The sequence below is a fragment of the Bactrocera oleae genome, chromosome 6, assembly GCF_042242935.1.
Source record: "Bactrocera oleae isolate idBacOlea1 chromosome 6, idBacOlea1, whole genome shotgun sequence".
In the NCBI taxonomy this organism is placed as follows: domain Eukaryota; kingdom Metazoa; phylum Arthropoda; class Insecta; order Diptera; family Tephritidae; genus Bactrocera; species Bactrocera oleae.
Window position 1 is genome coordinate 65576509 of NC_091540.1, and position 23512 is coordinate 65600020.

General features: G+C 32.6%; 2 protein-coding genes across 2 annotated transcripts in view; both read right to left on the bottom strand.

Annotated features, from left to right (window-relative positions):
• The window catches only part of LOC106627414 (G-protein coupled receptor dmsr-1), a 150708-nt gene that overhangs the window by 106523 nt on the left and 20673 nt on the right, over positions 1-23512 (bottom strand). Inside the window, exon 2 of the mRNA XM_014247511.3 lies at positions 6171-6210. The gene's annotated coding sequence lies outside the window, so the exon portion shown is untranslated. The remainder of the gene's footprint in view (positions 1-6170; positions 6211-23512) is intronic.
• LOC106627356 (snake venom metalloprotease inhibitor 02A10) lies at positions 13689-20548 on the bottom strand. Its single transcript, XM_036364626.2, has 3 exons — positions 20337-20548; positions 19656-20102; positions 13689-14245 (listed from the first exon to the last, which is right to left on the bottom strand). The coding sequence occupies exons 1-3, from the start codon at positions 20337-20339 to the stop codon at positions 13796-13798; spliced, it is 900 nt and encodes a 299-aa protein (XP_036220519.2). The 5' UTR covers positions 20340-20548; the 3' UTR covers positions 13689-13795.

Genomic DNA, 23512 nt, shown 5'->3' on the forward strand with positions numbered 1-23512 from the left:
CTTACTAATATCTCAGCCCCACGGACTTTCGAAAGTACTGCTTGCTGTTCAAATTTCATTAGAATATATATCGAATTCACACAATCAGCAAATAGTGCGATGAGTGAGAGGACTAGAGCAGTTTTCTTACACCTCGTTTGTAGCGTATTCGTATATGTGTACTCGTAAATAATACCGCGGCTGAGTCAACACTCAAGCAACTAAGCCGCATCGACTTACCACATCTACTTACAACGCATTGTGCAGCTACTTCAAGTTGACAAACAATTTCACATAACTAAAATTGCACGTAAATATCAAACACATACAAACAGATGGACCGTTAGCGTATATATTTACATATAACCGCAACAATTTATGCCACAGATCGCAATTGTTGTGCAAGCACTGTAATTTATTCGTACAAATGCACCAATAAACACACGTATACAAATGCATATAAACATATATTAGGGTGGTTAAAACAAAGGTCCATTATTCGAAAAACCTTCCCGTTACAATTAAGAGCTCATACTTGGAGAGGCTTTCCAAGAAGTGTCTATAAAATTTTTCAGAGTAGCAAGTAAAAAAAAACAATATTTTTTTTGAACCTCCTTAATATATATATACATTTAAATAGTATATATGTATATTATATATATATGTATATATATATATATATATGTATATGATATACTCAAATATTTATGTGTACTATTGTGCACATCATCATCTCCATTTCACTTGGCACACACATACACCTGCATTCTTGCACCGCTGAAGAGCACGGCGGCTATTTGAAGTGCATTTCAAGGCTGAGTGCATTTTTCCGCTACACTGCCGTACGCAAATATCAGTATGTACGTGTACAGATTTAATATAAATTCATACAATAGTCAAGCGACTGACATAGTTTTGTGCAGGTATTATGAGTACAATTTAATATTTAACTGCAGCAGTGGGCAGACATTGCAATATTATATATACATATATAAAATCTATATATTTTAAAAAATATATTATGTGCATATGTATACATGCCTCTACGTGAGCAAAGCAGCAGTTCTTTATAACTGAGACTACTTTTTGGTTGTAAACTGTCGGTTTTCAAGTGTTCGCCATACATCTGACTTGAAGTGAGTCAATGCATTGTGCAGCTATCAAAATATATATATACATTTAAGCTGTGTCATAAGAGTGCAAGGCGAAGATAAGTTGATATATATATCTCAACTGTTAAAGTAAATCTATCACTACATTATTTTTGATAAAAATGTTTACTTGAAAATTTAACTTTTACATTTATTTTCTCTTTGTTTTAGTGATTTTTTCTATATTTTAATAACAATTGCCAATAAAATTTTCGAAAAATATATATCCCATATGACATAATTATTATATTCGATTTATTTGAGATTTTTTGAATTAAATATCGCATTCGTAAAAAGGGTAGGTGTATTTGCTAAGTTTTCGCTTGTATGTAGGTAACATTATTATTACAACTCTATACTACAAACACGAAACCTTGTCTACATTTAGGCTTACTCTATTTTAATTATAAAACATTTTCTGTAACATTTGCTGATAACAATTATCTTAATTTAATAGTAAATTGAACAGTCTTTAAATTTTCGGTGAAATGGAGACATCACAGTTATAAAATACGAGGTGTGTTCTGAAAATAAAAATAAAATTTGGTTTAACAGCAACAGTGAAGTGTAGGCGCTCAGTTCAATCAGCTTCATTAGTTTTTCTTTACATACGCTTTTCTCAAAACTATTTTTTCAAATTTGATTCAGTTACTTCTGCATGCTCTATATATAGTTTGGGATACAATCACTTATTTTTTGGTCTGATAAGAATTTTAGCAGACCAGAAACGATCAAAATTATGCGTAAAATTCAATTTTTTCTTTAAATGTCGCCATTTTGCCAATTTTTGATATTTTTTTCGACAGCAGATCATTAAGCTGACAATTGTTTCTGCTAGAGATTTTTTCCTCCACGGAGAAGGCCGGAGTCACTGTAAGAGTGAAGTAACTTTTTTTGCGCCTTCGAAGATATTGTGTAATTCAAATAATATTTAATTTTTTTCTTCAAAAATTTTACTGTGTATTCTTAAAATATGTATAAATATATTCTTAAACGAATTTTAAAACAAATGATAAAGGATTTGAATGCATATCTTAAAGGCGATTCGTCTATAAAACTCGTTCACATTATTAACTAAGATTCACTTCGATACGTCGTAATATTCATTCTAATTTTACCAATTCTACTTAAGGAATCAAAGATTAATATTTTTTAAAAATCTAATTTTAAGATTTATTTATTTTACGAAAACTACAAGTATATCTCTCTTGGCCTCTCCCTTATTGTCGCTCATTTAGAGATCGTTCCCAATAGTTTTTAAAATCATATGGCAACATGCGAAAACTGATGATGGAGTTTTCTAAAAACATAGTTTAAAATTGTTTCAGTTAATTTTAAGTAAGTCAAAGCTAGTTCTATAGGTAATGAGTAGTGTATGCAAGGAGTATCAAAAATACAAAAATTGGTATTAAAATTGTTCAATTACTTATGTATAAACCAAAAATGCTTTTATTAATGCATATTTCTTTAAATTTTCACAAAAAACGTCAGTTTGTATTTGTAATCTAATATTTTTTGTTGAAGTTGATTACATATTTATAAATAAATACCTCAGAGTTATCTTATATCCTATATTATATTCTGTATACTAGTATTTTATCTAAAATAAATTATCAAGTATTTCGAGCATAATATCACCCACCCTTATAATTCTCTTTTCAACTTAACGCTTATTCCCTTTATCTAACTTTACCAAAGTAGCAAATAATAAGCGCAAGCTATTACGTCCTCGTGAAACCAAAATCAGATATGATTTCTGCTTGTTGAAATTCGTTTTTATCTCCAAAAGACCGCAATTGTGGCCACTGACAGCAAGTGAAAGATGTGAAGCATTTTCACGAATACAGGCACAAGTAAACGGATACAGCTAAGGCGCATGCATGCAAGCAATATATACATACATATATATATATAATTATGTCGTTGAGGTTTTGCATGCACACAAGCAGCTAGTACGATAGGGCTCAACCAAACAATGGAATACTTCAAGTATGATGAACAACCTTGAATGGGAAGGCGTTCCTCAAAGATGCACAAAACTGAATCATACATATATGTATATATATTTGGTCGTGTGTTTGCAAATAAGTGCTTACATGTTTATTACACACATATATACATTACAATAGAGTAATAACGGTGCATTTGATACACATATGCAGTACACACACACACATATATATGTATATATGCTACCTCGTATACGCTTTGTGATTCCTCTTTGCCAGCATTTTGTTACAAATTCGTTTTAAAGCAATCAAAAATAGTGCAGACAATACACACACACATAGACAGCAGTAATATTTGGTAGATATTTGAGTTCACATCACCAGCAGCCACACACAGTTAATCATACGCCCCGTTGGACCACACATTGCAGTCAAATTTACAATTCAAAGCATACTTTTAGGGTTATGTAGCGTTACGGCTTTTGCTGACTTACGCATTCTACGCCGGCGCATATGGGCATGTGGTTGAGATTTTTGTAAATGCATGAAGTTTTCAAATATTTTTGAAGCATTTTTAATGCGGCTTCCAAAATTTATGGAAATAAGTTCTGTTGCTGCAGCAAAAGTGCTTAAGAGTTTCGTAAAGTATTTGGCAAGTTAACTTTCAGTGCATATACATTGGTTATGTGGGAAGTATGTCAGCGAAATGTAGCTGTAATGCTTGAAGCTATATAAGTGCAATTGCAAATTGCAGGCGACAGAGCATTTGAGTGCAGTTAAGAAGTCACAAAAAAAGCAACGACAATTTGAGTTCATTCATTCAAAATATATAAAAAAAATTTTTTAATATTTCAAAGAAACAAGTTTTATTTTTATTTAGCTTTTGGTCCCAAAATCCAAATATTTTCCCACGAAAAAAGTTTTAAGTTTGCTATCTGTTTGAAAATTTTACATAAAAAAGTTGCTAGTGTAAAGAAAATCAGAAACTGAAATAAATAAGAGAACAAATTTCAAACAAAACAAAATTTTAAAATGTCGAAAGGTTGCCACCTGATAAAAAATGTTAATAAAAAAAAATACACCAGAAACTGAAGGAATTTTGAATATGTTGTAAATAAATAACAATGCCACAAATTTAATAATACAATAGGAAAATAAAAAATAGCAAAACGGTTTTTACAAAAAATAAAGAATTATTATTAGAATTTTTATAAAGAATTTTTAGTTAAAATTTATATAAAAGATCTTCATTCCATTAGAATTAATATTACTATAAAAGCACAGGAATTTTAAATTGAGTTAAGATTAAACAATACTTTTTTATAAGCGTTGCCACCAGTTTAAAGTATTTAAATCAATTAAAATAATAATGGCAATATGTATATATAATGCTGTAAATGCGGCAAAAAAACGTGTAAATATGGTTATTGAATATATTTATTTCAAGCAGGGTGATCAACATAAATTTTCCAATGTTGAAAAGTTGCCACCTGTTCGAAAATTTTAAATAAAACAATCATTGATAGCAAGAGAAATCACAACCTGAAAAAATTTTGAATCTTTTAAAAATAAGCAATACTTTTGGTTAGCGTTGCCACCAGTTTAAAATTTTTAAATAAATTAAAATTAAAAAAAAAGGAATAATATTGTCACAATATGGCTTTTATAAAAACGTATTTGAAATTTAATTCTAAATTCTAAATTCTCTATAAAGTTGGCAGTTTTTTTAACATTTTAATTAAATTAAATAAATATTACACTATCGTAATGAGCGTCATGCTTAGAGAACTAAAAATAAAGATTTTTTGAGATATTTTTGAACGGGCCTGCAACTCCTATTTTATGGAAACAATTATAAAATTGCATTAGTGATATTAAAAGCAAGCTCTTATATAATTTTTGTTAGGCACTTCATTTGATAAACTTCTTACGGCGAAATTAAATTTATACCCGCATATAATGTGACCAACTCACAAACTATTAAAATGATGAAAAGTTTTGTAGCTAACTATTTTTAAAACTTTACTTAGTTCTGAGTTACATCTTTAGCTACAAATTTAATAAATTTTTCCATAATAAAGAAGCTTAAATCGAAACAAACTTCAAAAATTTCTAAAAAAAATTCATTGCTCATTATTAAGGGTTGTAAAAAAAGTAGTATAAGAAAAGAAATTATTTTAAAATAATTAAAGACATCAAGGTCTTCTACACCTTTATTAATATTTACTTTAATCAGTCTTCTACTTCCGTTTGTCCTTTCTCAAACCAATTATCTACATTTTAGCTGTTTCCTTCGGTTCCGCATTCATTACTTTATCAATACTAAAGTATAACACCATTCCTTTGCTCGCAACCGCAGCATCTTTTCTTATCTCTTTAGCTTTGTATTCGATTCAAAGGAATGTAAATGAGTTTCAGTAAATATGAAAATTGTTACTGTATTTATGCGAATCCTCAACAATTTACATTCTGATGCGATGATGCGGTGAACTACAGATTGCTAGCCTTTGTTGGAAATGATTAAAGAGAAGTTTTGTGCTTAACACTTTGTTGAAGATTGTTAGTAGTTTCATTTGCATTTTAGTAATTTATTAAAGTGAGAATGGCATCATAAAGGTAAAGAAATAGCATTGGCGCTATAATTAAAGTTTGGTTTGTGAACTTTTGAAAAAGAGTTGCCATATAATAATTAATCGCTTATAAGTAGTATGTAAATTGTCTGCGTAATAATAATTTCTTCCATCGATTTTTTTTTATTTTTATTTCTTATATAAGCATTTATATAAGCTTCTACAGAGTTGCCACATTTTTGTACAATGTATTTTAATTTGAAAAATTTATTTTTGCTTGCAAATTGTGCTGTTTATATTAAAAATAAATACAATTACAAATTTTTTAAAAATTATTTTCGAAAATTCTGGATGCACCAGTGTTGCCAGCTGTTTCAAATATTTTTTTGAAACATTTATTTTTGTTTGACATTATTCTGATTATATAAAAAATTACTCATATACAATTTGTAAATTTTTGGATGCCATAGAGTTGAATATTGTTAAAATTTCACTTTTGAAATTATGCTCTCAAAACTTACCTTTTATAAGTTTGGTGAATTTGTATAAGTTGAGAGAAACCTGTAAGAAAGAAAATAGACATGAAAGTTTCTTTTAAGTCATTAAAACATAAGCAAACGCTCTTTTATGAATTACATAAATCAATATATTATATATATACATAAAGCGCAAAATACTGGATTATATATTGCGTTAGCAATTCCTCAGCAACAATTAAAACAAATGTAAACTTCTAGTAAATTTCATTAGCAATTACTCGCAACTAAACGCAAAAATAGCTTCCTCAAATTCAAATTATTATTGCAGCGTCAAAATTGCAATAAACTCAACTTCATTAATATGCAAATGAACAATCTAAACAATACATCACCAGAATCTATCAAAAAAGTTATTCAAACTGTGTGGCGCCTACCGATCATACTCAGGCGGGCAGTCTGGCTGGCTCCAGCATGAACATGCAAGTGTATGTTTGCATATGTTTATACGTGAGAGACTGTGTGCTGAGAGAGTGTGTGCGTGTATGCGATGTGTTCCGTAGCAATAAATTGTGTCAAAATATTCAGCTTTTCATCAGCTCAATTATTGTTTATTTTTGCTGTTGCTATGACGTCACGTATTCACAAAAATATGGCAATCATATTGTGTACATACATACATATTCATATGTCATACAGTATAGTACAAACAAACTAATTGTATGCATATGGGAGCTTCAAACTTACATGTAAGTTTATTTAACTGCAGCCAATTTGTTTTCGACAATATTTAATTCCCTATGTATCCTGCTCCTGTCCTTATATAAGTTTACATATGTGTTTAATTCCGTATCAACTCACATGAATACAAATTATTCGTTCATTAGTTCAAAGTCACGATGTTGGAAAAGGCAATTTAACTACATGTGAAACTTCAAGGATGTAGTTGACAATTTGCGTACTCTTTTTATGCTATTTCTGATCTATATAAGTAAGCAGCTATGTAAGTATTAAAATTTTGTGAAAATTTCATGGAATTTCATTATTTTATCCCATACGACCTTGTCAACAAAAATACAAAAAAAAAAGCTTAAGAATAACCTCAAAATATAAATATTAACTAAAACCTTAGAGTAAATTTCAAAACGAAAAATGCCGACTAAATTTTGGAATTTCCGAACCAAATAATATTGTATTGTGTCAAAATTTCATTAGTTTTTTTTTATTCTGCTATGTGGCAACCATACTCATTACGTTTATTTAAAAACATTGGCAATGTACCATTACTTGATGTTACAGATTTCGGTATTAGCTGGCAACCCTACCAACAATAAATATTACTATATTACAGAAGTTTTATGTTAATAAGATTTTTTATCTCATTAAATTTTATATCATTACAGCAAATGTTGTACATCGATAGCTACTTTCATATCGTTAATTTAAGTGGCAACTCTAGAATTACAATATGTATTTTTACTATTATAATGCATTTCCTTACCGTAATCTTCATTATAATATTTTTCGACAATAATTCACTCAAATTAAAAATCTTTTAAATTTCACTTTTTGACATGTGGCAACCTTTTCTCGAAAGTCTTGTATGTACACTTTCAACTAAAGAACAGCATTAGTACTCAGTCAAAAAGTGCATTTGAAAAAATAAAATATATTATTATTGAATTTGTGAGAGGGTTGCCATTACTTTAACTAACGTAATTTTTTATTATCACATTAATATATGTATTTATAATATAATTATATAAAATAATATATAATATTTCTTATGCAAAAAAAACACCAAAAAAAAAAACGTTAACATAGGCTACACCGAAGCTTTATTACCTTTACAGGTGTATTTTTACAGCTTAGAAGGATATGAAAAGAATTCTTAATTTATTTTGATCGGTAAGTTTGTTTGACAGCTATATGCTATACTGCTCCAACCTGAACAATTTTTTCGAAGATTGTAGCATTGCCGTGGATAATATACTTTGTCAGTTTCGAGAAAATATTTCGTAACATATGGTAAACAAGTTTTCCATACAAGGGCTCAACTTTGACCGGTCAATTTGTATGGCAGCTAAATATATCCTATAGTCGATAGTTTCGTATTGCCGTTAGTATGACGTGTGGCAAATAACAGATCGATAACTCAAAACTGGGGGCATAGCTCACGTATATACAAACAGACATTGTTAAATCGGCTCCGGTCGGTCTCTGACGTTTCCTTCCGGGTATAACAAGTATCGTGGCAAATGGGTATAACAAGTATCGTGACACCCTGTTGAAGGTAAAAAAAAAACTGAAAATTATATATCTGACATTATTCATCTACCGAACTAAATATTTTCAATAAAATCTGCTAAATATTTAAAAGTATCTAGGCACCAGTAAAATACCCAAAAGAACTCCAAAACCTCAGCCAACCAACTACAAAAGCATTAACTGCAATTTCACAACAATTAATTTCACTTTAAACCACAATAACCTTACTAAATGAATACAAAGCAAGTGCAGAATATAAACAAGAGTGAAATGTCAAAGGCCAAAAATGCATGACAGCAAAACGCAAATCTGAAAATTATAAATAAAGCATTGAAATTTATAAGAAATAAATAAACAGCGTAACCATTTCAGCTGAGACTCTGGCTGAGTTGAAGTAATATTTCTTGGTACATAAAGATAAACATAACTAATTGTAGTTGCTGTTATAATTCTTGCATATTTTAAGTTTCTCTTTGACACTTCACAAGATGCAATGTCGTAAATGTAATTAAAAAATACCCACTGATGGAAGCAAGTTTAATAACTATACAGATAAATGAAGTACACAGAATAAGAAAAGTAAATTCTTGAAAGGTTAAAATTGCTCGATTATTGACAAGAAATTTACGAATTTTAACATTTAAATAGAATAAGCGCTGAAATTTAAGGTTAAACATACGAGTATCTATGAATAGTGTTGACAAAGCAATTTTTTTAGTTAAGCAAGTTTTCCTTCGGGTACCTTTAATTTTTTTGTAAAACAAAATATATTTTTTGGCGGATATTTGCTCGGATGGTTACTTGAACGAATTAATTTTTTTAGAAATGATTTGAGGAAAATTTCACTTTAAGGAAATTTAAAATTTTGAGCTATGTTCAGAAGGCTTTATTTTCTCATATTAAGTACTGTTGTTGTACTAGTTATCATTATTTTAAAAACTTTTTCCTAAAGTTTGAAACTTCGACCAATGCAACTTTATAAATATTTTCATTAATTTCTTAGTGCTCTCACTGTAAAATTTTCATATACTGTATACATAGCTGTGCTACATTTAATTATTTTTTATGTTGAATAAACAACAATTTAAACCCAAGTTTGCTTACGCAAAATCTGTGTCTGCCTTAGTAGGCAAAAATTATGAAAAGCATGTAAATAAGTTGGTATTTATCAGATATACAAGTATACCATATATGCAAATACAAATATATGTCCGAAAATTGGTTATATTGCTATTTTGATATCAGTATGGTTGCGCAGAAGTCTGAATTATTATTTCAGAAATTTTATTCTTTATATTTTATTTGTAGGTCTTTCGCTTGTCTGCTGCTTTCATTGTTCCAATTCGTAGTGGAAAAATAAAAATACACATCATTTTGAATCACAAACAATTCATATGGTAAAATTAATATTATTTTGATAAGTGTGTGAAAGCTCAAAAGCTACTGACAAATATTTGGGTCCATTTGATTGAAGCATTTTGATAAATAAATTCACTTAAAAAAATAATAAATTATTTTGAGCTTTTACCAAAGTTAAAAAGATAATAACTGAACTATGAAAAATAAATATAAATATAACAAAAACAGATTTATATTTACATTTGTTTTCAAAATGACTAATAAAACTTTTAAATTGAGTGGACAAGAATTCACGGAAGCCAATGTGTAAAAGTAGAGGTAGAAAATTTAAACAAGTAAAAGAACAAATTGGTTGAAAGCTGTGTGACGCTATATATGTTTCGAAATAATGCAGTAGTAGAAGTTTATATACATTCTCTTATTTACGAAATAAAACCAAAGTGAACGAATTTGCAGCAAATTATAAAAGATACATTTTTTTTTAGGAGCTATACATTTTTAAATACTTTCTCTGCAAAATCGATAAGAAATGATTGGCTGCTTGAAAGTGTTGACTACATTTATTCACGTTGACTTATATCTAATTCTGTGAAATTGAAGGAAAATTTAAGTAATTTTAATGAAAGAGAAGCTGTAGAAGACGGCTAATGTTTGTAACTGACATAACACCCCTGAGGCAATGAAAATGACCACAACATTGGCTTATGCTTATGATTACTTGTATATCTGATAGTGCATCGAGTGCTAAAGATGAGCATCACCCTGTAAATATATATGTATATTTCAAATATTTACAAATATATATTATATAAAGTTATGTTTATATATACCATGCGATGCTAAGATCAGCCACTTTTCTTAGCGGCATACATATACAATACAAATAACGGCAATAAAAGTGCCATGAGTAATAAAGGAACAATAGCCTAACAAATCACACTCAAAATATACATATGTATGTACATATTGTATATATACATTAATATATAAATGCTTATATGCCATGAAGTGAAAGAACAAGTCTACATACATATATGTTTATAAATGATGCAGTAGACTAATTCAAGATAGTCAAAGAAAAAATATCAGTTTACAACTAGGAAACACTGGCTGAAATTTAACTAGTCAGAATAGTACGAGTGTCAGAGCATATTAATTTTTGTGGTAAATTGGTGCAGGAAGAGAGCAAACTTATGTCGAAGAGTTGTTTTTTAAATATAAGTTTGACAGGCCTGAAAAAATCAAATTTAAATCGCTTCTTAGAATATATGAAGAATATAGAGTTGTGCGCCGTTTTGAACTAGTATGGGACTAGTATATTTCTGTACAAAATCTGACAGTTTACAGCTTGAATGACATCAACTCTTAAAGAGTTATATCCACATGTGAATTTCCAAAAATCGATTTTTTTGTTTCACATATGCATACATATATTTGGGAACATTCTCCCAAAAAGTTGATCCGGCAAATATTATCAGAAATATAAGCGTATTTGTCAGATTTGTTTTGTAATCGTTCCCAAATCGTTAAGCGCGTTTTTCTCGAAAAATTTTGTTCAGAGTCGGGGAGTAGAATTTTTTCTAAACGGCTGGACCGATCGATTTAAAATTTTTACACAATTTTTTAGATATGTTGGTAAGGTAATGATTCAAGAAATAAGTCTTTTGATATTAATTTCGATTTTTGAAGCTTTAGAGAGCGATACATTTTTTCCACAAAAAACGACTTGTTTTGAGAAGCCGAAATCTTGTCAGAAAGTCAGACTGGTGCTCCGATCACTATCTGTATTCAGTAATATTAAAGTTTTTTAGTTTTTGGATTTGAGATTAAACAGAAAAATTTCCTCATCGCCAAACATTTTTTTCAAATGAATCACCGATTATTAAAGTACAAGTTAAAGTAAACGTCCATTTTTTTTATTTGTTTATAAATTTAAATGCCTCTTAAAAAAAATTAAGAAAAACCCGCTGTTTTCTTACTTTCAAGTATATATAACCCCTACAACAATGCCAATTTATTTCATGTTTAAAAATAATTAGTAACTATTTGCTTTTCCTGCTGGGTACATACCTATATTAGTGCATATGTATTGGTACTGCAGCGCAATCTTCTAAAAATTGTTATACTGCATGTTACGGCGAATTTCGGCTAAATTCACATTTTAATCATAAAATGTTGGCGGTTCATGGTTTTTGCTGTACCCTCGTTGATATACACATACACAATCCTTGGTTATGTGGGCTGCTTGTATTAAAATACTAGTGAGTTTATTTTTCTGTTTTTATCACCGCCAAAAATGTTAGGCAATGCAAAAAAAACGATGTGTATGCATGTGTGGGCACATAACAATAATAGCATATGCCAGAAAATTAGTGGCGAACCAAAACAGCCATCTGGGAATATGTCCATGTTGCACACCGATTTTATAGGTGCGCTCAAAGCGGTGAAGCAGCGCCAACTGTGTGGGCAGCATTAATGGATTCTCGCCTTGATAATATTCACGTAAATAATGTTGCAGTTTTTTCGCTTTTTTTATTTTCACTATTTTATTTTTTTGTTGTTGTCTCCACACGTGTAAGTTGTAAGTGGTTTTCGGTAACATTGGCGCACGTGTTTAACTTTTTTGGCATTTTAGCGGTATTGTGGTAATAAAAGCAAACAATCAGACAGACACATGAGCTGGTATGAATCAAACAGACTGACATAATCAAATGGGAGTAGAATAGCAAACGTTCTTGCTACTCTAGTGAGGTAACCGCATATTGTTTTGTGATGAATTCAATTGTATATCTTCGTTCTTGTTTGCACGTGTAAGCTTTTTTGATAAGAGAACAGAGCAGAATAGAAAACTTTGAATTTTTTTCCCTAGATACCGTCTGCAATGACGTGAAGAAAAGTTGTCATAAAATTTGTGTTTCTAATATTAATATAAACAGGTATCAGATTGTGATTTTTTCTAAATAAATAATACAGAAATATTTTCTTATTTTCTTTGGCTATTTATGGCATTTGAACAAATTATTGTGTAGTTAAAATAAAAAGTTGTTCTTGTTGGGAACTTAACGATCGATAAAAAGGGTCAAATATAATTATTTGCTAGGTCGACTTGTTCAAAAATTATTTGAGTTCAAATGCTACATTTTTTCACAAAAAATTGTCTCAAAAACATAAAATATATGTATATATATATACACATAAATATTATATTATACACCGATATTCTACAAACTCTTATGAAATTTGTTTTTAAAACTTAATTCTCACCCTAAATGTAGACAAAGATTTAAAGTTCAAAATATAATAAAATGTTGTCTACATTTAGGCATATATTTTTACCATACAGGTAGGTGGGTACAGTGGCTGTATAACGACGCACCTGGGCCGTTAAGAGGCCCATAGTGATAGCACAGGGTCTTAATACCCCATACTCCATTCATGCCACGTTTGCCTGCTTGTTGAGCAAGTCAGAGACCGATTTTAAATTCAACTCTATAGGATTTCGAAAAGTCGTGATAATGGTAGGAAATGAGAACTTTTTAAGTATCATAAAATGTCCCTTGTTTCTGGCGACTTATTGGGAGGATTCCCACAGTCTAGAACTGAGTCCGCTGCCGTTTGATGACAGTAAGTGTAGAAGTAGTTCAATTCCTCTTCTGAAATCATGTACTTTATGTTCTTCACTTCCCAAAAAGCTGATGATATGTCAGAACCGCTGAATGACGACAAAACGATCCTGATTTGATTTACTATGTAAAAAATCATCAGTCTAAGACTCAAGAGTACGACCGGGTCATTTTTGTTAATGCTGATCTAAGAAAAACGATTTTATTGTTTGTTTGGTTCTATGTCACGACTAATCAACTCGAAAAACTTGGAATATGGCTGTCAGTTAAAGAGTCAAATGTATATTGCTACATAAATTGAAAAGTCACCATATTAAATTTCCAACGTTTCTATTTTGAACTCAAGCATTATTCAAGTATATTCTTCATTAACAACATTAACTAATAACAACAATAAACAATCAACAGCGATGAAGTCATCTAGAAACGGCGTCTGTAGACAACACGACGAACGGTCTTGTAACGGTAACCGTCTTGACCACGAGAGGATGATGGAGGAAGATAGGTGTTTTGTGGTGGAGCAATTGGCTGAGAGAGCACCGCCTCCTGAACAGGAGCTGGTGGAATGTAGGTGTTCTGTGGTGCTGCTGGTGGTGGAATGTATGTGTTTTGTGGTGGAGCAATAGGTTCGGAGAGAACGGCTTCCTGTACGGGTGCGGCAGGTGGGATGTAAGTGTTTTGTGGTGCTGGAGGAGGGATGTAAGTATTTTGTGGTGCTGGAGGAGGGAGGTACGTGTTTTGTGGTGCAATTGGTTCCGATTTCACTTCCTCATGAACGGGAGCCGGGTAATTGTAGCCACCACCACCGAGATGAGAGACATCGGCGGCTGCGACAGCCAACAAGGCGAAGGAGACAGCAACGAAGAATTTCTGTACAAATGGAATAGATTTAATTAGTGAGTACACATATTGAGGCACTATTTGACTCATAAGGCACGAATCACAAATTTTTGTTGATTTCTTTAATAATATATATAATATTTAACTGTTAAATTTTTTTTTCTATCGTGGGTATCTTTTTCTTTTATGATTATTATTTTTTCTCTTTGCTTTGCTTTATTTGATTTAAATGATAGTTAATTTTTCTATTTGTTTACGTACCATTTTTTGGTTGTTGATTGTTTGAGCTGTTTACACCACAACGGTTAAAGTTTGATAATATCTAGGTTGGATATTGCACGCGTATTTATACTCGTTAGATATTTGCAGCCAAAGGTCGCAGCATGCGGCTGGTCCGAGCTTAAGTGCTGCAGCGCTTCATTGACCGAGGGCTCGCCTCTAAATCACACGAAAGTTGACATGCAAGAATTCGAGCCGTTAAAGGTATTTGGTATTTTTTCCATGATTATCTTGATGCTGTATCAGAATAATTAACATATAATATAATATAACCTTTACTAATTCATTTTTCAAGTGCAGTCATTTGGTTTACAACAAAATACCAAAATTCTGAGCTTTACCGTTTTTTTAATTCAGCTTCTGTTTTACATAATTTAAGAAGAGTAAAAAGACCTTCGACCTCTTTTTAAGATATTTAAATTTTTTCAAAAATGTTCAAAATGCAGTTGAAAGATTTACTGCTGAGTTAAGTGATAAATCAACTCAGATATGTGTAGTTAATTTCAGATAAGAGATTTCTGATTAAGTTTTTGGATGATTGGCTTTTGGAAAATATTCCATTTAAGATGTGTTAAAGAATACAATCAAATTCCTCTTTTATTTATATTATACGAGATATATAGTTTTAAGGATAGATTTTGGAGTAGGAGATAGAGTAGGAGTAGTAGTTGTCCTTAAGAATTACCCCATTAGCTCCTAATATAAATTAACTAACTTTAATTAAACAATGTGGATAAAAGCGATTTATTCCATAGTCCAATTCGAGTCAACACGTAAAGAAACACACCAGAAACATATGATATCGGTCTAAAACGTCAAGCGAGAGAACCGGTGCTCAAGCATCCGATACTGCCCTATTTTCCATTTGCGCAGCAGCTTTTGATGTTGTAGATATTTTTCTTGGAGTTTAAAATAAATAAAAATGATGGGGTTTGCCTTAATTTGTCGATAGAAATTTCATCGACTACACTCTTATATAACTATTTGAACAACATATATGCCATCTGAAAATTTGATTAAGTGTGGGCATACATGCTTTAATTTAGGTTCCTATTGTGAAATCGATTATAATAATTTGTATTAAAATACATGAAAATGTAGTTTGTTTAAGGTTCAGGTGCTAAACGCAAGTTTAGCTTCCTGGATGCCCTTTCGCCAGAGCAGCGAGCACTGTTTGAGGAACATGCCAGAGACGACGACAACGACATGCACTCATGCAGAGCCGCTCAGCAGGCGAGATCCAGTGTGGCCGGCGCTGTCAAAGCGAACCCCACCAAGACTCCCCCGAGGAAGATCAGCTGCTCGAATTCGGGTGAGTCGCAACGGGCCTCTACCACTATTATCACGCAGCTTCTTTCTCCTCCTATGGAGAAGTTCCCTATCGAGAAGTTAGGCGTACAAGGGGGGTGCTACCCTCCAAGTAGGAATTTCTGGAGGGGCTTACGAACTTAGCGGATAGAAATACCGAAGACGGTGAGGGTGAGGACCAGTTCCTTAAGGAACTGATTCTATAGTGGTTACAATAACGAAAATTGCTCAGGTGAAACTGCACCACGCGGCGTCAGCTTCGGCTGTCATCGCGAGTAGGTTCATATTGAATGGCCTGGGCATACTGCTGATCCAGGAACTATGAGTCTTCAAAGGAAAGGTCAAAGGCCTCAAAACAGAGACACACAAGGTAATCTGGGATCTCTCTAGTGAGAGACCTAGAACCTGTATAGTAGTTAGGGACTATATTGATTTCTTTTGAATTTTAGAGTTCCTAACACAGAGCCTGGTCGCTGTGCAGGCCAAGGATTATGAAGGAGCGGACTTCGTCTTAGCAGCGCCTTACTTTTCGGGGGACGCACCGACGGTACCCAAAGAAGCCGTGGGTAACCTGGTGGATTACTGCAGAAGAAACAAGTTGCCCCTCGTCCGAGAATGCGACGCAAGCGCCCACCACATAGAATGGGGCAGCACGAATTACAATATACAGGGTGAGTCTCTCCTTGAATTTTTTAGTAGTAATAACTTTAGTATTGAGAATGTGTGGTGCGAAACCACCTTCGTAACTAGTATTAGAAGGTATGTCATCATCCCTCTGAGTAACGAATTCTGACAGGATTTATCTCACAATGGAAAAAGTCATCAGAACCCTCCACGTCAGATGTATCATAAGATTCGCACGGGGGGTACAGGTCGAGCAACTCACTCTCAGGCGTATCCCTAGAAATACGGACCTTTAGGATATGCTTCTGGACTGGAGAGCAAATTGTCTGCGCTAGGTCAGCCCATTATAGAGACATATCACAGCATCTGTCCCCTAAAGACAATCACAAAGAGGCGTAGCTGTATTAAACAAGGCCAAGCATACCGGGAACTGAGAGGACTACAAGTGCAGCCTAACTGCTTACAACAAAGAGATTAGGACTGCAAAAAAGCAGAGTTCCAGGAAGTTCTGTGAAAACGTCTCTTCAACAAGGCTACATAAGGCTCTGGCAGAAGGGTTTGGCAGAGGTAAGATAATCTCGTCCCAACAGATGAAGGCTCTAAGTGCTGAAATACCACTGGCTCTTCTCCCATACCAAAATGGTAAGCTTCACCAAGAAGTTTTAATTTACCCTTGGCAGTAAGGTGGACCTACTGCTAAGGAAAGGCACTGGAAAGTAGTATACCGACGGCTCGGAAACGTCGGAAGGGATTGGTGCAGGAGAATCTGGATAACGCGCCAAGCTCTCCATTCCCAAGGGAAGTTTTCCAAGCATCTTCCAAGCGGAAGTCTAAGGTATAAGTCGGTGTGCAGAAACAAACCTCCAACGCAACTATTGTAACGAAAGTATTTCATTAAATTTCAGCTACTTGTCGCGTTCTATACCGGCCATTGCAAGCTCAAAAAGCATCTATACAACATGGGCCTAGCCTCTTAAGCAAGCTGCCGGTTTTGCGATAAGGGGCGGGAAATCCCAGAACACCTGCTAATAGACTACACAGCAGTCAGCAGACATAGAATTAAGACCCTAGGTTCCATGTTTCCGAATAGAGATCACATCGCCTCATTAGCACCTAGCAGTATATTTGAATTCATCAATGTGCTGGAGGTAATTGTGTCGCTATGACTTAGGGGAGGGCACAATAGACCGTAGGTCGCGATGCATACCTCGTTTTCAAATCTAATCTAATCTAATGACCATGATGTTTAATTGACAAATCTTCTATTATTAAGTGTTTTACTAAAGTACTGGTGTTTTTTGAACATCTTAACAATAATGTTTTCAACTAGTTTCTACATAAATTTTGGTTCCCCTCTGGAGGCAAATCGTATGAAGGAACAAAATAAACTGTGAATATAACATATAGACTAGATTAAATATCTTTAATCTAAGAAGAAATACCCATAAATAATAATTATATTAAAAATATCGATTATTATTTGAAATTATTTCTATATTTTTAAGCTCAGCTTTAATAGATGAGAGCTCATACGACGTCATCAACTAACATTATGCTAACACTAAACATATCTACTTCTATATTTTTATAGTTGAACCTAGGCATATAAATATAAATACAAATAAATACATATATATATATAAATATTTTCAGGTATAATTAAAAACGTTTTATGCTAATAAATGTCACCAGCTAATTGTTTATACAAATTTATTTAATTCAAGTAAGGTGAGCTAAGTTAATTAGCGAAGAAACGAACGCAGCATTGGACTTATAAAATATCATGCAAGAAAATCGCGCACATATTCTTCACACAAATTAATATTTCAACTACAACACTTAGTTAAACATTGTACATAACGATATTTTTTAAGCCAAAATATATATCTAAAATATTGCATGCTATAAAAATATTACAACTAATGGGAAACTATTAAAATATCATGCGAGAATTTTTCATTTATTTTTTTTATTTTTCATTTTTGAAGGCAAACAAGTAGCGAGAAACGCCCTGACGAATAATTAAAAGATGGTAGATATTAGATTCGCCAAATATGTGTAAAATAAATAAAAATTTATAATATATTAATATTTTTAATAAAAATGGAAATTTTGTAATATTTATGCAATTATCGTAATATTATTTTGAAATTCCTAATATCTACTTCAACACTATAATAATATAAACAGTTAAGTATATGAGTATAAAGACGAAAACAGCTTTGTAATATTCAGAAGGAAACGTTGGGACCTTAAAAATATATGTACATATAGATACACAAGAAAAAACTTTAACTTCGGTTGCACCGAAGCTAAAATACCTTTCACAAACACAAAAGATCGCTTACAAGAACATTAATCGGCAGTTCGCGTATATATACATAGACAGAATTTTTAAATGCTTTTTTTAATAAAAATATATTAGTTAAAGAAGATATATATATTTAAAAAAATATATAATAATTTTGTTTTATAAAAGTTATAACACAAAAAAAAAAATGTTTCTCGCGTTACGAAAGAAAACCAAATTTCATGCCCATTAATAAAAAATATCCCTAATATCTGCACAAGTTCAATGAAACTGATACAAAAAGTTAAAAGCAAAGAAAATTGTAAAGAACAAACAAACAAGCCATCAAGATAAAAGAGCACACCAAAAATAAGCAAGCACAGCCCTCTAAGCATGTTCAAAAGCAGTTTCCTACCACAACATGTAAAGTGAAACAGTCAAAGGCCGAAAAAGTCCAGTCCAAGACAGCAGCCTACGATCCAGTACTTTTTGTTAATACAGATGTAAGAGAAACTTTCATATGATTATGGTTTTTATTATCCTAAATATGAGAAAGCAAGAGAAAAATATGAGGCAAAGCATGCTAAGGAGCAAAACTATTTACCAAGCTAAGATCAATTCTCTACTGCAATTAAAAACTCTATATTCGAATTAGTATTAGTAGAAGTTTACCTTTACCTAAACATGTTTTGGAACAAAAGTGTGGAGGATGGAAAAGTTCTATTCAACGACTAATGAACTCGGATTAATTGTATGCGGCAAGTCTAAAATATGGATGTCAATTCAAGGCTCTAATGTGTATTATTGCATAAATTGAAAAGTCGCCATATTAAATTTCCAATATTTCTATTTTGAACTCAAGCATTATTCAGGTACATTTTTTTTTAACAACATTAACTAATAACAACAATTAACAATCAACAGCAGTGGAGCCATCTAGAAACGGCGTCTGTAGACAACACGACGAACGGTCTTGTAACGGTAACCGTCTTGACCACGAGAGGATGATGGAGGAAGATAGGTGTTTTGTGGTGGAGAAATTGGCTGAGAGAGCACCGCCTCCTGAACAGGTGCTGGTGGAATGTAGGTGTTCTGTGGTGCTGCTGGTGGTGGAATGTATGTGTTTTGTGGTGGAGCAATAGGTTCGGAGAGAACGGCTTCCTGTACGGGTGCGGCAGGTGGGATGTAAGTGTTTTGTGGTGCTGGAGGAGGGATGTAAGTATTTTGTGGTGCTGGAGGAGGGAGGTACGTGTTTTGTGGTGCAATTGGTTCCGATTTCACTTCCTCATGAACGGGAGCCGGGTAATTGTAGCCACCACCACCGAGATGAGAGACATCGGCGGCTGCGACAGCCAGCAAGGCGAAGGAGACAGCAACGAAGAATTTCTGCACAAATGGAATAGATTTAATTAGTGAGTACACATATCGAGGCACTATTTGACTCATAAGGCACGAATCACTAATTTGTGTTAATTTTTTTATGAATAATATTTATAATATTTAACTGTTAAATTTTTTTTTCTATCGTGGATATCTTTTTCTTTTATGATTATTATTTTTTCTCTTTGCTTTGCTTTGTTTGATTTAAATGATAATTAATTTTTTTATTTGTTTACGTACCATTTTTTGGTTGTTGATTGTTTGAGCTGTTTACACCACAACGGTTAAAGTTTGATAATATCTAGGTTGGATATTGCACGCGTATTTATACTCGTTAGATATTTGCAGCCAAAGGTCGCAGCATGCGGCTGGTCCGAGCTTAAGTGCTGCAGCGCTTCATTGACCGAGGGCTCGCCTCTACATCACACGGAAGTTGACATGCAAGAATTCGAGCCGTTAAAGGTATTTGGTATTTTTTCCATGATTATCTTGATGCTGTATCAGAATAATTAACATATATTATAACCTTTACTAATTCACTATTCAACTGCAGTCATTTGGTTTACAACAAAATACCAAAATTCTGAGCTTTACCGTTTTTTTAATTCAGCTTCTGTTTTACATAATTTAAGAAGAGTAAAAACACCTTCGACTTCTTTTAAAGATATTTACATATGAAATAAAAAGAGATTTTCTAATTATTACTACAAAATGAGAAAAGTGTTACATAATTTTTGGTGCACCCTAATAACCGCACAAGTTCAATGAAACTGATACAAAATGTTAAAAGCAAAGAAAATTAAAGAAAATTGTAAACGCAAACAAATAAACAAACAAGTAAGCCAAAAGAGCAACAGCTGTCATAAACGAAGAAACCGATAGGTAAACACTGACAACAACAACAGCTACGGCAAAACCAACAAAAACAAACAAGCACAGCCCACTAAGCATGTTCGAAAGCAGTTACCTACCACAACATGTAAAATCAAACAATCAAATGTCCAAAAAAATAAAAAAGACAAGCCAAACTAACAACAACAATAAGTTATGGCACTCATGGGAGAACAACAAAAAGTTATAAGTGCAATAACACTAAAAACAAAAACAAAAACATTAATTTAATTTTTTTTTTTGCCTTAAACGGCTGATGACCGTTCAAATATTATGTTAACCAAAGCGAGAAAACACAAGACCAACAACAAAAGCAATAACCAAACTAATAAAAGCAATAGAAACAACAATAGCAGCAACAATAAATGCGGACGGGCAATAACAAACGAAAATACAGCACTAATGATCTAATCTGCATAAAAAAGTAGCTGGACAGAGCATCATGAATTACCAGCTGACTACTAGACACCAACAACAACAACTACGACGAAAAGAACACCAAAACCGCACGCACCAGCACAACTCACCATCATCTGACGAAGATGCCGTTCAACCAGTGCACGTCAGTCCGCATTTGTTGCACTTGCGTGTCGACGACGCTGTAAACGATAGCTAGTGTGGTTATTGTTTGGCGTCTTCAATGTTTATTATTATTTCGAATATTTCGTATTTATATACTAATATTTGATATTTGTATTGGTTGCAGTGCTAATGTACGTCGATTTGTTGGTGGCAACGAAGCGACGCGCTGCTCTAATATGCATACTAGTACGAGTAAATACTAGCGGAGTTGTGGGTTGCCGGCGTCATCGATTAGCCATTAGGTAAGGTGTATTGTAGCGCTCGTTAATTGGTCTTGCCCGGGGGCGAATACCGCGGATGAACTCGCGAATGGTCGTAAAAAAGGCAATGAATAGGCAAATATTAAAATTAGTAATATTTTCAGAGTCACACAGAGAAAATCAAAACAAAAAAAAAGACTTGAAGTTATAAGGACAACACCTAATGACCATTGGCAGGCGTCAACTTGTTGAACAACACCACCGATATAGGTATATAATATACACATAAAAGAATTTCTAACTCAGCTGACTTGAATCAAGTTGAACCAGTCGAACTGGTTCGATAGGCACTAGTTGCTTTGACTTTCGGCTGCGATTTTCTTCATATTAAAATAGAGAAGAAGAAATCCCCACAAAATTACTTTTTGAGGCAAATAACTTGACATATTTGAGTTGAAAACAAAAAAGAAAGTTAACTCACCGAATACCCTTCACAATTACAGAAAATTTCTTACAACAAATTGATTCTTATCGTTCAGTTTGTATGGCAGCTATATGATATAGTGGTCCAATATCGATCATTCCCACAAATAAGTAGCTTCTTGGTGAGAAAAGGTCGTGTGCAAAATTTCAGATCTCAGTTCGCGTGTTTACAGGCAGTTGAATAGACGGACAGACAGACGAATAGACATGGTATAAAAATGAAAAAAACCGCTCAAGGACAGTAGTTTTCTAACGCATGTTCGGAATATAGAAACAATGAAATAATAATCAAGTTACACAACTCCTGGCGCAACGCGCGTATAAAATTATAGATCTAATATATGTATTTAGATTAGATTATCGGATATTTTAGTAATAATATCGGTTAATATCTTCACATAGTCGTCTCCATCTAACGAATATAATGACGTATCGAGCAATAAGTGATGTGCCCTATCAAGAATAGATTTTATCGAACCATTTCTGTTCGTTCGAATACCTTTTGTATGGATATTATAGACAATGAATATATTGCTAAGCATTTCGACATATAATTTTAAATTTCTTTATATTCTTTAATTCTTCGGTAGGAAGTAATGATGGGGTTCATCTTTTGCCCATTTTATAATAAATTTCAGATACAGATTCCAGCAAAAAGTTTTTTCATGATCAATAGTATAGTTGGTATTTTATATGCTTCATCATGGCCAAAATGAAATGTATAGACTTTGTTATGGTAACGAATTCACTAAAATTGAACCAGTACGAGTCTGTGTCGAGTGACTCTGCTGGGTTCGTAGGTCTCTATGGCTTTGCGCATTCACATTAAACTCTTTATTAGCGACATCACAAGCATATTATAGTAGGTAGAAGCCAGTGATGAGTTTAACAACTTTATTTTTTTAACTTTACTGAAATATGCGTATATCGTAACGGCATTGTAAGACGAGTTCTGACTCCAGTCCAGTGGACGAAGTAACGCCGTTTACGCTAATAAAATGTTGAAGGTTCTGAACATATTTACAAAAAAACTGGTTAAGTTTATGTTCTTAGTAGCAAAACACATTATAGTCAAGAATCACTAAAGTTATAATTTAACGGTAAGATATTGAAATCATAATTATTAAACAAGTTTGTCGTAACAAACATAAAAGAATTCCATAGCCTCACATATTTAAGCATATGTATTTACCTAGAATCAGTCATAATGCGAACAGATAATTAAAACATAAAATACAAACAACATTTTTCTTCCATTTA

Excerpts from the sequence above, each read along its gene's own strand:
- LOC106627356 (XM_036364626.2), bottom strand. Across the intron at positions 14,246-19,655 it reads TTGTCTACAGACGCCGTTTC|AAATTCTTCGTTGCTGTCTC; the intron begins TAGATGGCTCCA and ends CCATTTGTACAG.